This window comes from Scyliorhinus torazame, chromosome 6, assembly GCF_047496885.1.
Source record: "Scyliorhinus torazame isolate Kashiwa2021f chromosome 6, sScyTor2.1, whole genome shotgun sequence".
In the NCBI taxonomy this organism is placed as follows: Eukaryota; Metazoa; Chordata; class Chondrichthyes; order Carcharhiniformes; family Scyliorhinidae; genus Scyliorhinus; species Scyliorhinus torazame.
In genome coordinates this window covers 182,193,185-182,207,861 of record NC_092712.1, presented here as the reverse complement: position 1 = coordinate 182,207,861, position 14,677 = coordinate 182,193,185, and the positions used below count along the sequence as shown (strand labels likewise).

At 57.3% G+C, this 14,677-nt stretch overlaps 1 protein-coding gene across 3 annotated transcripts in view; it reads left to right on the top strand.

Annotated features, from left to right (window-relative positions):
• Nucleotides 1-14,677, top strand: part of dgkb (diacylglycerol kinase, beta) — a 1,346,936-nt gene that overhangs the window by 311,521 nt on the left and 1,020,738 nt on the right. For all 3 annotated transcript variants that reach the window (XM_072509150.1, XM_072509148.1, XM_072509149.1), the window contains one exon: nt 14,329-14,494. In XM_072509150.1, the coding sequence (XP_072365251.1) occupies nt 14,329-14,494 (166 nt within the window). The remainder of the gene's footprint in view (nt 1-14,328; nt 14,495-14,677) is intronic.

Here is a 14,677-nt window from a genome sequence, read left to right as displayed (position 1 = left end):
TGCGCAACTGCGCATGCGCGAGAAGGACCTTCCTTTACTGTGTAAGTTGCACTTTCACCCGCAATGGTGACTAGAAGCTTTATCTTCTCAGCATCGGCCACGCCATCTAGGTCGGATGCTACCATGTAAATCTCAAATCTTTGTTTGAGTGCACGCTAGTTGGCACTGAGATTGCCGTGGTACCTGAGCTGCTGAGGAACCGGAATCTCAATCATCTTGCCTGGGTGCTGTTGCTGGTTGTCACGGAGTTTGCTGAGTTGAACTGTATGCATTCAACAGGCACTCACTGGTACCATGTTGTGTTATGCTTCTTCATGAAGCATAAGCTGCTTCCTTGATGTATGCTCTGACAAAGGAAGGTTAAGACTTGGAGATAGGTTTAACACATTTATTGAACAGTTAACAATTCTCATACTTGAGTTCGACTCTCCTGCTAACCTTGCTATAGTAACTCAGTCTAACTAACCAATGTGCTCGAAGCCATTTGGCGGGAGTGATGCTTTTGATCTGCCCCTGTCCTTCGAAGTGTTGCCTGTGGAAAGAGAAAGAGCATGTGTGCCCTGTCCTTTTATATATAGGTTTTGTAATGCCCCCTTGTGGTAGCGTCACCTCTGGCTGTCTTGACTGCCCATTGGTCGTGTCCTATTCTATGTGTTCATTAGCTGTATGTCTGCATGACATGACGTCTCTTGTGCTCCCTCTAGTATTTACTTAGTCTTAGTGTATTTACATTAACCCTTTGTGTATTTACAGTGATGCATATCACCAGAGGGGGTGGGTGGGAGGTCCCAGGTGGGGTGCTCTTTCAGAAGGTTGGTGTAGAATGGCTGAATGGCCTCTTTCTGCTCTGTGGAGATTCTATGGATCCTGTGAACCCAGATTATTTTCATACTTTGTTTCATGTATTCCCTCCTCTTTCTACCTCCCCTTTTGGAGTCATGGGACTGGATTCCTGCAGCCCCACTGCTGAGAATCGATGTTCCCGAACGAATCGGGCCTGGTGCTGTCCGGCGATTCTCCAGCTCCCAGAGAATCGCTCATCCGCGAGATATGCAGCATTGCTGGGGTGCCATTGCCAGAGGCCCTCCCAGTGATACTCCGATCCCGACCGGCCGAGTTCCCGATGGCGTGGAACTAACATGCTATGGCGGGTCAGGACTCTCGTGCAGTGGCTGCGGACTCAGTCTGCGGCTGCCCTGGTGGGGGGGGGCGGGGGATCAAGCACTGGGGCGGGGGGCGGGGCCTTATGGGCGGCCGGGGCAACGATCGGGCTGGTCCAATGCAGCGGCGTGCGGTGGATCGGAGAGGCTTTGTTTCTTGGTCTTGGTCTGCGGTCCGAGTCTGCCATGGCACTAGGCGCGGCCGCTGGAGGCCGCCGCCGTGCACATGCACGGACTTGGAACCGGAAGTGCGGGGGCCCATATCCACAGCCAAAGCTGCGTGAAGGTCCCCGGGTCCCTGCTAGCCCCCTGCAGGTCGGTGAATAGCCATTTATTTTTTGCAAGATACTGGGGAAGAAATGCCAGCGTTTTTATGCCGGCGTGGGAACATAGCCTCTTTTTTGGAGAATCCAGCCCATAATTCCAGGCTAAGGTACAGTTCAGGGGCGTCATTCTCCGACCCCCTAGAGGGTCGGAGAATGGCCGTTGGCCGCCGTGAATCCCGCCCCCGCCGGTTGCCGAAGTCTCCGAAGGGAGAAAGGTCGGCGGGGCGTTAATGGCGCCGCTGCCGCGGAGAATGTCACGGGTCTGCGCAAGGCAGCCGATTTTCGACCTGCCGATATTCTCCCTTCCGGATGGGCCGAAGTCCCGTCGACGGGATGACCGTTCACGTCGACGTGAATCAAACCTCCTTTTCATCGGCGTGACCCGGTGCTCCAGGCTCACGCCGACCAGCGTGGAGGTGAGTGACGGCCTGGGGGGTTGGCTCTGGGCAGGCGATGGCGTGGCCGCAGTCTGATTGCGTGAGGAGAGGTGTGTCTCGGGTTGTGTGTGTGTGTGTGGCGGGGGGGGGGGGGGGTGGTTAGAGTAGGCTGGGCTCCGGGGGAGTGCCGGGAGGGGGTCCGTGCCGGGGTGGAGGTTGGGGGGGGGGTCCGTGCCGGGGTGGAGGTTGGGGGTTGGGGGGGGGGTCCGTGCTGGGGTGGAGGTTGGGGGGGGGTCCGTGCCGTGCCGGGGTGGAGGTTGGGGGGGGGTCCGTGCTGGGGTGGAGGTTGGGGGGGGTCCGTGCCGTGCCGGAGTGGAGGTTGGGCGGGGGGGGTTCCGTGCTGGGGTGGAGGTTGGGGGGGGTCCGTGCCGGGGTGGAGGTTGGGGGGGGTCCGTGCTGTGCCGGGGTGGAGGTTGGGGGTTTGGGGGGGGGGTCCGTGCTGGGGTGGAGGTTGGGGGTGGTCCGTGCCGGGGTGGAGGTTGGGGGGTTCCGTGCTGGGGTGGAGGTTGGGGGGGGTCCGTGCCGTGCCGGGGTGGAGGTTGGGGGTTGGGGGGGGGTCCGTGCTGGGGTGGAGGTTGGGGGGGGTCCGTGCCGTGCTGGGGTGGAGGTTGGGGGTTGTGGGGGGGGGGGTTCCGTGCTGGGGTGGAGGTTGGGGGGGTCCGTGCCGTGCCGGGTTGGAGGTTGGGGGTTGGGGGGGGGGTCTGTGCTGGAGTGGAGGTTGGGGGGGGGGGGGGTCCGTGCCGAGGAGGGGGATGGGAGGGCAAGTGAGTTGGTCCACCTGGCCAGGTGCCAGCCTCCAACAGTTGGACCCATGCGGTCCATGCCACCTGGCTGGGGGGAGGAGGGGATATGGGCAATGATGACATGTCGTCGTTCCCCTCCCCCCACCAGGCCGTCATGTTTTCAGATCATCCAGCGATGTTGGCCTCCGTGGTGGCAGCCGCTCATGTCTATGTTGCCCTGGATGAGGAGGAGGAGGAGCGTGCCAGAGAGGCGGCGCAGGCTGCCGCAGAGGGGCAGGCGGCAGCCGCCCAGGCTGGAGGGACACCTGACCGACAGGACGAGGAGGGGGAGGAGGACGTCGCGGCCCCACGGCAACGGAGGCACCCGAGGGCGCCCCGTGTGTACCGGCCCCGGCAGTCATACCAGGACCTCACGGACCGGGAATGCAGGAGGAGACTCCGGATGAGCCGGGAAACCGTGGCACACATCTGCCACCTGCTGGCACACCTGTCACCGCGTGGCACTGGCGGGGGACACCCTCTCCCCGTGTCCGTCAAGGTTACGGTGGCCCTAAACTTTTATGCAACGGGGTCATTCCAGGCACCGAGTGGGGACCTGTCCGGCATATCGCAGACATCGGTGCACCGGTGCATCCGGGCAGTGACAGATGCCCTTTATGCCATGGCGCACCGCTACATCCGCTTCCCCGTGGACCGGGCCAGCCAAGGTGCCCGGGCCGTGGGCTTCTCTGCCGTGGCCGGGTTCCCCATGGTCCAGGGCGCGATCGATGGGATGCACGTCGCCGTGCGGCCACCTGCAGATAACAGGGCCGTGTTCACTAATAGGAAGGGGACCTATTCGATGAACATACAGGTGGTCTGCGACCACCGCATGATGATCCTGCACGTCTGCGCCCGTCACCCAGGCAGTGTACACGACTCATTCGTGTTGTCGCGGTCATCCATCCCCGGCATGTACGAGGGACGCCGGCTGAGGGGCTGGTTGCTGGGCGACAGGGGCTACCCATTGCGATCGTGGCTGATGACGCCTATACGGAGGCCACGCAATGAGGCGGAGAACCGCTACAATGATGCCCATGTAGCGACAAGGGGAGTGATCGAGAGGTGCTTTGGTGTGCTGAAGATGCGTTTCAGGTGCCTGGACCTCTCTGGGGGCGCCCTCCAGTATCGGTCAGATAGGGTCGGCCGCATCATTGTGGTGTGCTGCGTCCTGCACAACATAGCCCAGCAGAGGGGCGATGTGCCGCAGGCAGAGGAGGGCGGAGTGGAGGAGCAGCAGGAAGAGGCCCAGTCCTCCCCAGATGAGGGGGATGGGGGCAATGGTCAGGGCAGACGGGGTAGACACAGGCGGGTGCTGTCCACCGTTACCGGCTGGCCCAGCGGGCACGGGACAGACTGATAGACGCCCGCTTCACTGACTAGATGGGCGTGGGAATCGGGTAGTATGGCCACAGACCGCACACCATGGCAACAGCTGACCACCCACACCCCCCACCCATCCACCCACCCAGCACCCTCACCCCCCTCCCCAACGCCACCCACCCCACCCCCATGCACACCACCCCCCCCCCCCCCCCATTGCCGATCCACCGGCGGCACAACGGGCTGGGCTCACACAGTTGCGGGTGGACGCGTGTCTATCGCAGGCCATGGAGGATGATGACAACCCGCCCTGCGATGAGCTCCTGGCTCTACATCGTTGGACTATGTCTGACCCATGGCCACAGTACCACCATCCACCCGGACCATCCCTGAATGCGGCTGTGACACTGCAGCGCACGGTCCCGTCCTCTGCCCGGGGGATGTTGATGGCGGCCCAGGGGGAAGGGGGCAGACTCACCTGGGGCTGAGGTAAGACCACCCCTCACACACACACTTGCGCTCAACGTACATGACACCCCCGCACACTTTGGACAGAGCACAAAGGCAGCTTCGGTAGGTGTAACATTGACTTTAATAACCAAAGGAGTTCATGCACGTGCCCTAGCCCCTAAAACTCATCTGTGCCCTGCACCCGTGCCAACTTACTCAGTGTCTAATTGTTTGGCCTTACGGGCCCTTTGACTACGTCTACGTGGTTCCCCAGACGGTACAGCAGAACTGGAGGTGGACTCCTGTGATTCCTGCCCTCTGACACTGGATCCCTTTGGCGGCCATTTCCTGGGGCGTCCTGGCCTAGATGGGCCAGGCTGCGGCCCGGGCGACTGGGATGGCGAGCTGCCAGCCTGTCCTGCCCGTTGCCCACCCGATGCACCTGGGACGGAAGGGGGGGAGTCCGAGGTGTCGCGGTGTACCGGGACCTCCCCTACAGAGGGAGCCGGGACGGACCACACCACCTCCTCCTCCCTCGGGGTGCCCGATGGCCCCCAGGCCTCTACATGGGTGGGGGATGCGAACGGACTGGCCATCCGACGCCCCCCCGACATCTGGCGCTGCCAGTCCTGTAGGCCCGTGCTGGTATCGACAGGGGTCTGCAGGTTTGCAGCCATGGAGCCCAGGGGGTTGGCAAACCCTGTCTGTGACAGTGCGACGCCGGCTCGCACATGGCCACTGGCGCCGATGCCCTCAGCGATGGCCTGCAGACACTGGGCCATGGCCTGCTGAGACTGGGCCATGGCCTGCAGAGACTGGGCTATGGCGTTGAGCGCCTCTGCCATCTGGCGCTGGCACTGGCTCATGGCCTGCTGTGAGAGGGCAGCCATTTCCTGGGCCACAGACGCCGCCTGCACGGAAGGCCCCAGGCCTCGCAAACCGTTCCCCATGTCTGACACCGTCGCACCCATTGCCTCCACCGCGGACGCCACCCGTGCAGTGTCAGCCTGGGTGCCACGCATGACCGGCACCACTCCCAGCTCCTGGACGCGGATGGACTCCTCCATCTGCGACCGCAGCCGCCGCAAGCCGCCCGTCACCCTCTTCGCTCGTCTCCGGGTCGGTGGTTGCATCAGATCTATGTGTGGGTGTGGTAACTGCAGGAACCCGGGATCCATCTGGGTGGCAGATGTTTGCTTGGGCTGGGCTGCCCTCCGACCGCCCGGTCCCTCTGCTGCTCCTACCTCCACCTGCTGTACCAGGACGGCTGTGTTGTGCGCACCAGTGAGTGTACCAGACGCCTCATCACTAAAGTGCCCAACCGTGGTGAGTGTTTCTGCGATGGTGGAGGGTGTTGGTGACAGCAGTGGCGTTGTGTCGTGCTCTTCGTCCCACTCTGAGTCCATGGCACTTTGGGGTGGGGGTTTGTCTCCACCCATCCACTCTGAGTCACTGTCCGGTATTTCGTCTTCCTGGGTAGTGCTGTCCCGGGTAGGGGTGTCCTGGGTAGTGCTGTCCCGGGTAGGGGTGTCCTGGGTAGTGCTGTCCCGGGTAGGGGTGTCCTGGGTAGTGGTGTCCCGGGTAGGGGTGTCCTGGGTAGTGGTGTCCTGGGTAGTGGCGTCCTGGCTCGGATGTGACGGGGGCCAGTGGCTGCCCCCCTCGTCGCTGGGTGGTCGCTCCCGCACGTGACGGGGGTGTCGTCTCCCTGTTGCTCCAGGTCTCTCCGTCTCCCATGGTGTGCGAGGGGCATCCTGCGGGCGTCGCATGCTGGAGGGTCCGGGTCTCTCCGTCTCCCGTGGTGTGCGAGGGGCATCCTGCAGGCGTCGCATGCTGGAGGGTCTGGGTCTCTCCGTCTCCTGTGGTCTCCGAGGGGCATCCTGCGGGTGTCGCATGCTGGAGGGTGCGGGTCTCTCCGTCTCCTGTGGTCTCCGAGGGGTATCCTGCGGGCGTCGCATGCTGGAGGGTGCGGGTCTCTCCGTCTCCTGTGGTCTCCGAGGGGCATCCTGCGGGCGTCGCATGCTGGAGGGTGCGGGTCTCTCCGTCTCCTGTGGTCTCCGAGGTGCATCCTGCGGGCGTTCTGCATCTGCGGGGATGGGTGCCTGGACATTTGGTCCTGCGATACACAATGAAGCATGCATGGTTAGACATCAGGCAGTGATCAGGTGATACGGGGGAGGGGGATATAGGGGAGGGGGGATATGGGGATGGGCTGTCGGTGGCTCACTCGCTAGTACGCCCCCGACCTCTGCATCAGCAACCTCCCGGTCCTCAGGTCCGCCAGCCAGTTCCAGGGCCCTTTCCTCGTGTACGGTCAGTGGTCTCTCATCAGCGGGCCCTCCTCCAGTCCTCACATGCTCCCTATTGTTGTGTGCGCGCTTCTCCTGTGCGGGGGGGGGGGGGGCAGGGGTAAAAGGCAACAGTGGTAGGCAGGTATATGAATGCACGCCATCGGTTGCCTGTGCATTGCAGAGGTTAAGGTTAGGGCTGGATTCACTTGGGGATATGGGGGATATGGGGGAGGGGGGGATATGGGGGAGGGGGGATATGGGGAGGGGGGATATGGGGGAGGGGGGATATGGGGGATATGGGGGAGGGGGGATATGGTGGAGGGGGGGATATGGTGGAGGGGGGATATGGGGGAGGGGGGATATGGGGGAGGGGGGATATGGGGGAGGGGGGATATGGGGGATATGGGGGAGGGGGGAAATGGGGGAGGGGGGATATGGGGGAGGGGGGATATGGGGGATGTGGGGAGGGGGGATATGGGGGAGGGGGGATATGGGGGTGGGGGGATATGGGGGAGGGGGATATGGGGGAGGGGGGATATGGGGGATATGGGGGAGGGGGGATATGGGGGTGGGGGGATATGGGGGATATGGGGGAGGGGGGATATGGGGGAGGGGGGATATGGGGGATACGGGGGAGGGGGGGATATGGGGAGGGGGATATGGGGGAGTGGAGGGGGGGATATGGGGGAGGGGGGGATATGGGGAATATGGGGGAGGGGGGATATGGGGGAGGGGGGATATGGGGAGGGGGATATGGGGGATATGGGGGAGGGGGGATATGGGGGAGGGGGGGATATGGGGGATATGGGGGAGGCTCATCCTGCCTGCTCTGACGAGGTCGTTCACCTTCTTGTGGCACTGGGTGCCTGTCCGTGGTGTCAGGGCCACAGCGGTGACGGCCTCTGCCTCTTCCCCCCACAGACGCCGGCTGTGGCGTGGGGCAACTCTGCGGCCGTGCCCGGGATGCAGGGCGTCCCTCCTCTGCTCCACCGCGTCCAGGAGCGCCTCCACATCGCGTGACTCGAACCTCGGGGCTGAGCGACGGCCAGCCATCCAGTCGGGTGTTGCGGTCGGGTGTTCCGGTCGGGTGGGGGGGAGCAGCGCGGCCTTATGAGCCGTCACGCCGTGCAGCGCGTATGATGCTGCCCGGCGTGAACCACTGCGCAAGCGCGGATCCCGTTACGTCGCTGCGAGCCCATTTCGGGCCGGAGACTATCGACCCATTTTTCCGACGTGACGCAAGTCGGATTTGCGCCGTTTTTTGCGCCGATCGGCGGACTTTCTGCCGATAATGGAGAATTTCGCCCCAGGTTCTTATTTTCTAATGAGAGTTCAGATGGTGCGTGTTTTACCACATGAAGCATTGCGATTGAATCATGTGCCATTTTCACCTAATGAGCACACGCACACCCAGCTGAATTTAATGAATAATGCTCAGCAGCATGAACCCTGGGCACTAAGACAAATTGAGACATCCCTCTTATTGAACCCGCCAAGGGCAACAAACTTGAGACAAGCCATTAACTTTAACGGCTTATTGATTCACTTGCTGACCTATTTTGTTTTGTCCTGTTCTCACATTATTTATTTTTCTTTCATTCATTCTCTCATTCGGAGTGTTCGCCAGCCCGCATACACTCCTAGCTGTAAGTAAATGGGCACTTCCAGTATCTGAGAAAATCTTGGGATTATTTTCGAGAGCTGTAGCTATTTTTAAAATTGCCTGGTGCTACAAAAATGGTAAACTCCATAAACCAAGACGGCTCGACGTTAATTCCACCCATATTTATTTTTGAACTGAGAATCCTTGAAGAGCTATAAGCATGTAAAATATCACCAAGAATTATATTTTTATTCATTACATCCCAACTGTTCCATTTCTTCCCTCCTCCAAAATCCTCTCTGAAACAGTATGCTGAGTTCTCCTTCCACAGTTGTCATTTATCCTCTTCAAAGTCCCTGAGCATGTTGTTGCCTCCTAAACCTGTTGCCATCTTTCCTGCAACTCCAGGTCCAGAATATTGCCTGTCTCAGTCCCTTCCACAACTGATCTGTTGCTGAAACTCTCAACTTGCATACTCAAGCAGCACGCTTGCACAAGTGGCTAGCACTGTTGCTTCACAGCGCCAGGGTCCCAGGTTCGATTCCCCGCTGGGTCACTGTCTGTGCGGAGTCTGCATGTTCTCCCCATGTCTGCATGGGTTTCCTCCGGGTACTCCGGTTTGCTCCCACAGTCCAAAGACGTGCAGGTTAGGTGGATTGGCCATTGCTCTTAGTGTCCAAAAAGGTTAGGAGGGGTTATTGGGTTACGGGGATAGGGTGGAAGTGAGGGCTTAAGTGGGCCGGTGCAGACTCGATGGGCCGAATGGCCTCCTGCTGTACTGTATGTTCTATGTTCATGTTCTATGCCCTAATCGTCAGCTTCTCCTCCTCCAGCTTTGATAAACTTCAGTTCATCCATAACTCTGCTGCCTGTACCTGAGCTTGAAGACCCATTTGCCCATCACCCATGTGATTGCTGACCCCCATTGGCTCCTGATCCAGCAGCCATTTGTTTTCAAATATCTTCATGGCTTCAGCCCTCCCTATCTCTGTTTTCTCATTCAACCCCACACTTTTCTGAGCTAAACTCTGGCTTCTTGCTCATTCCCAATTTTAATCACTCCACCGTCACCGTGCTGTCAGATGCCTTGGCCCTAAGCTCTGAAATTAGGTGGAAGTAGGCAATGAAGTGGATATGTGATTAGAAGTTCAGCTTGAGGTTAAGCATGGCACCAAGATGGGAAAGAGACTGCTTAAACTTCAGACCATTACCAGTGAGGGTGGTGGGTAGGGAATGGAGTTTGTGATAGGGACCCAAGATGGTAAACTGGAATTATGCTCCCGGTGTGGAAAGCTCGAGTCAGGAAACTGCCAGACTCGGCATTGTGCCTCAGGAAAATGTGCCCTGTTTGGCGTGATGTTTGCTCTAGGATTTGGGTGGAGGGTGGGGGTGACAGGATGGACTCTTGCCTGCCATCCCCAGATGCAGGTTTAAAGCAGGTACAGGGGTTGCAGCATGGCAAGGCCGACTGTTTAAAAGGCTCTAAAACTTCATCCAGTTATTTTCTTAAACATTCGGCCTTCTAACTCTCATACCCCCACCCCTTCCATGCCAACCAATGTTGTTAACTATCACAATGGCATCTTAACAAACTCCTTCCAACCAATGCACCCCATGCCCCTTATCCATCACCCTTTGCCCTTACTTCGTCCATGCCAACTCACCCAATATCCACCACAGACAGACATCAGGAGCCATGTTGAGATGAAATAAAATAATGTTCCGAATGTCCATTACAGAATTCACTGTACAAAAAACATTCCAATTCATGAAAGCCCATTCAATACCTTTAAATCCCCTCAAGTACTTAATCCATTATGAATTTTGTATTCATAACCTCGCTTTAAAAGAATGCTATATTTTAATAACTTAATTGAGTCGTCAATCAAACTGTGAACTTACAACCCCCTACTTTGATAGTGGTATATTTAGGGAGCAGCCAAGCATTTATAATGTTATAATGATATCAATTAGGGTTATGACAACAAACAGCTATTGATACTGCCAGAACAGATTTTTGTTTAATTTTCACAGGCATAGTCTGCTTTTTGATAAAAATTAAAGGCAATTGGAAACAACTGGCAGTTGTGAAGATCCTGGGTGGGATTCTCCGACCCCGCGCCGGGTTGGAGAATCACCAGGGGGGGTGCGAATCCTGCGACGCCACTCCGACGCTGGGCCGCCGATTCTCCGGCGACTGGAGAATTGGCGCAATGGCGCCACCACAGTCGCCACTGCGTCGGTTGGGGGCCGCTCAATGTGGCCCCCCCCCCGGCGATTTTCCGCGCTCGACGGGCCGTGTACCCGCCGAGTTCGGCCGAGTCCCGCCGCCGTCGTTCGCGTGTGGTCCTACCCGACGGGATCTCGCCGTTCATGCTGTGGGGGCCATCCTGGTGGGGGTGGGAGGGGGGATCCGACTCTAGGGGGGGCCTCCACGGTGACCAGGCCGGCGATCAGGGCCTATCAATCGGTGGGCTGGCTATTCTCGGGGGGGTGGGGGGGTCCTACGTTCCTCCGCGCTGGGCCCCTGTCGGGCTCCACCATGTTGCCCGGGGGCCGTCGCAGAGAAGGAAACCCACTCATATGCGTGGACCCGCAGTGGCTGTAGCGCGCATGTATGGACCCGCGCCGCCTGTGTTGGCGGTCGCATTGGCAGCTGGAGCTGCGTGAAGCGCTCCAGTGCCGTGCTGGCCCCCTGTGCGGCATAGGATCGCTGATCCTAGGGGCCAGATGATGCGGTCATAAAACGCTCCGGCGTTTACGATGGCGTCAACACTTAGCCCCATTATCGGAGAATCCCGCCCCCTATCTACCATCAAGTATAATTATGAGTTCTCCAAAGATTTGTAATTTCTGCACTGCTGGTTACAGCCTTTGCTTCAGCGAAAATGAAAATGGGGTCTGTTTGAACTCAGCACTAAAGAAGTTCAAATGGCCCTGATGAGTTCATGTTTCACAAATTTAGGAGGGACATCCTGCCTCCATTCCCAGCATTCCCCCTCCTCCACCACACCCCATCCCCCACCCCACCCTGGTCACTTAAGAGAAATGACAGTAAGGTAAAGAATGTTGCGGGGGGGGGGGGTGATTGCTGGAGGTAACGGTGAGGGAATGAGCAGGGAAGCTATTTCAGGTGATCCTCTTGTTATCGCTGGATAGATAAAATGAACCCACTTGAGTGAGTTCCACCCAGCTGGGCAACTATCTCCATACCTTTACTGGGAACTTCCCCTAACTAACGGCTTCCCGTGATCTGACTGCCTCCCTCGCATGTGGTCAGGCAGGCACAGATTCGTACACCTTTTAAAAAATGACTTAGGGGGGGGGGGGGGGCGGCGGGGTTTGGACTGTCATTGGTGGGGTGGTGGGGTTCCCCTGAACTGGGTGGGTGCACCCATGGGTCCCCAATGTCACCCCCTGGATCATCTGTACCTAAAATGGGAGCCGCTCCGGGCTACTACCTATCTGTCCCATCAACCACCACTGGCCTCTACTGACCATGGTGGCCTGCAGGCGCACAGCTGAAGGCCATTGCAAATAAGCAATTAGCAATTGTAGTAATGTGAGCACTTCACAGCACCCAAGTGGACACCCCCGTGGGTATACATGCCATGTCGCAGGTGAGAGTTACTGCCTCGCATCCTAACCAGACTGCATCCCAAGCAGATTGTGAGTCCTAGATACTCTGCCTGAACATCAGAGGCTTCAACACCACAGAGGCAGAAGGCAACATCAAACACCCAAGGGCTGGGCCTCAGCATGGGGACATGAGGTACGGCATGGTAGCACAGTGGTTAGCATTATTGCTTCACAGCGCCAGGGTGCCAGGTTCGATTCCCGGCTTGGGTCACTGCCTGTGCGGAGTCTACACGTTCTCTCCGTTACTGCGGGGGTTCTCCGGTTTCCTCCCACTGTCCAAAAATGTGCAGGTTAGGTGGATTGGCCATGCTAAATTGCCCTTAGTGTCCAAAAAGGTTAAGTGGGGTTACTGGGTTATGGGAATGGGGTGGAGGTGTGGGCTTAAGTAGGGTGCTCTTTGCAAGGGCTGGTGTAGACTCGATGGGCCGAATGGCCTCCTTCTGCATTGTAAATTCTGTGACTCCATGTCCACAACCAGAGGATGGGTGTGCACCGGTGTGTGAACCAGTGCCCGGTCAAGGGGGTGTCTGGGGTACAGGCTCTGAGCTCTAGTACAGGGTGTGTTGGACAGCGCTCTGAGGTGGCAAGGGATGTGGGGTGGGAGCCATGGGGGATCGGAGGGTACCGGCCTGGCGGCCATCGCTGATTGACTGTCCCTCTCACTTGCACATTCTCCCCGTGTTTGCGTGGGTTTCGCCCCCACAACCCAACCATGTGCAGGGTAGGTGGATTGGCCACGCTATAATTGCCCCTTAATTGGATAAAATGAATTGGGTACTCTAAATTTTTTTTTTTAAAGATGCCACAGGTGCAGAGAATAATAGATGGTATGCATGTCGCCTCGCACCAGGCCATCAGGGAGTACCCGGCATCAACAGAAAGGGGTTCCACTCCATGAAGGTCCAACTTGTGCAAGACCACCATATGAAGATCTTGCACGTGTGTGCACGCTTCCCAGGGAGTGTGCACAACAGCTACTTCCTGGGATATTCGGAGATCTCCGGCACCTTTGAGGGACACCCCAGGATGGCCGGATGGCTCTTGTGGGATAAAGGATACCCGCTTAGGACCTGGCTAATTACGCTAGTACGGAGGCCGGTGACCAATGCAGAGACCCGATATAATGAGGCCTATGAGGCCACCAGGGCTGTCATGCACTGCTTAAAATGCGGTGCTGAATCCTTAACTGCTCTGGTGGTGTACACTCTCTGAAGGATCAGCCGCTTTGTGGCTGTCTGCTGTGCCCTCCACAACCTGGCGAGGAGGAACATGCGGCGACATCCAAGGAGGCACCAGACCAGGTGGTGTTGGAGAACGAGCCCAGGGAGGACCAGCCGGAGGATGGAGGACAGGCAGCAGTGGCAAGGGTCGGCCTGCCTGGAGGGCCAGGGAGGCCCTCATCCTCTCTGGCTTCACAGGATGTGACTCAGTCATCATCCCTACCCTTTCCACCCCTTCCCACCCACTGTGCCACCACACCCGTGGTCCCATCCCCACACAGCCCATTTCACCTTCCCTCTCTCCCCCCACCACCACCACCACAATCACCCTGTTCCACCCTCCCAGGATCTGTGTTACATCACTCCAGGGTGCTAGGCCTGTGTCGGCACTGTCACCGGGCCCATGTCAGGGGCAGGAGGGTGATGATAACCCGCTGTCAGTTCAACACTGGTGCTCCTCACTGTGTCATAGTCTGACTCTGCCTGTTTGCCAAGTGAGTGTTTGTGCTCATCATCTGCCTTGGTGGAGGTGGGATAGGGGTGCCGATCCAGAACCACCGTGCATGGGGAGGCTGGGGTTTGGAAGTCGGCCTGCATTGTGGAATAACGTGCTTTGCATGTCTCGGGTGCAACATGTTTTATTGTTGTACAATAGTGATCCCTACTGTCCCAAGTCCCTGATGGTGCTGCACCCCTTCCCCCCCACCCTATTTCCCGCCCCATGCCCGCCTTTGTAAAAAGAAGTGTTTCTTAATTTCACTCCAATGAACTTGCTGAGGGGTCAGATGTAGATGAAAAATAGGTGGAGACTAAGAATGGATCTTTGGGGGATACCAAAGATAAGTATAAAGGAAAAAAATAAAACCTTTGTATTCTATTAGAAAGTTTACCATTTAGCTTGACTTTCTTGATTTTGTTTGAATAATATAACAGCCCAGTTCCTTTACGAAGGGTTAAAAATAGTGAAACACACATGCGTTTCCCATTGAAAATATTTTGATTCCAGCCAATATGACAGGTGACATTTTTTCAAGTGCAAAAATAGTTTCTGATTTTGTGTTATTTTCTTTTTGAGTAAATGCTCTTTATTTTATCTCTAGCCAATAGACTTTGACGGCTTCAAACTGTTCATGAAAACATTCTTGGAGGCTGAGCTGCCTGATGATTTCTGTCAGCATCTGTTCATGTCATTCAAGAACAAGTCCTCTCTTCCAAGCCCTCCGTCACAGGCAAGACATTCCAGCAGTCCTCCATTCAACACAGGAGGTAAGCAACAAAGACCAGCATATTTCTGTGTTTAGAGAGCAACAATCAACAGTTTGACTGGCCTTTAAAGGAGAAGCAAGTCAATGTTGATAAAGAGGGATGTACGATACTTTCTTCATTTGGGCAACGAGAGTTAACAGGGAGTTTGATGGAGTGTTTTTTTTTTAAACCATTTAGGATGTT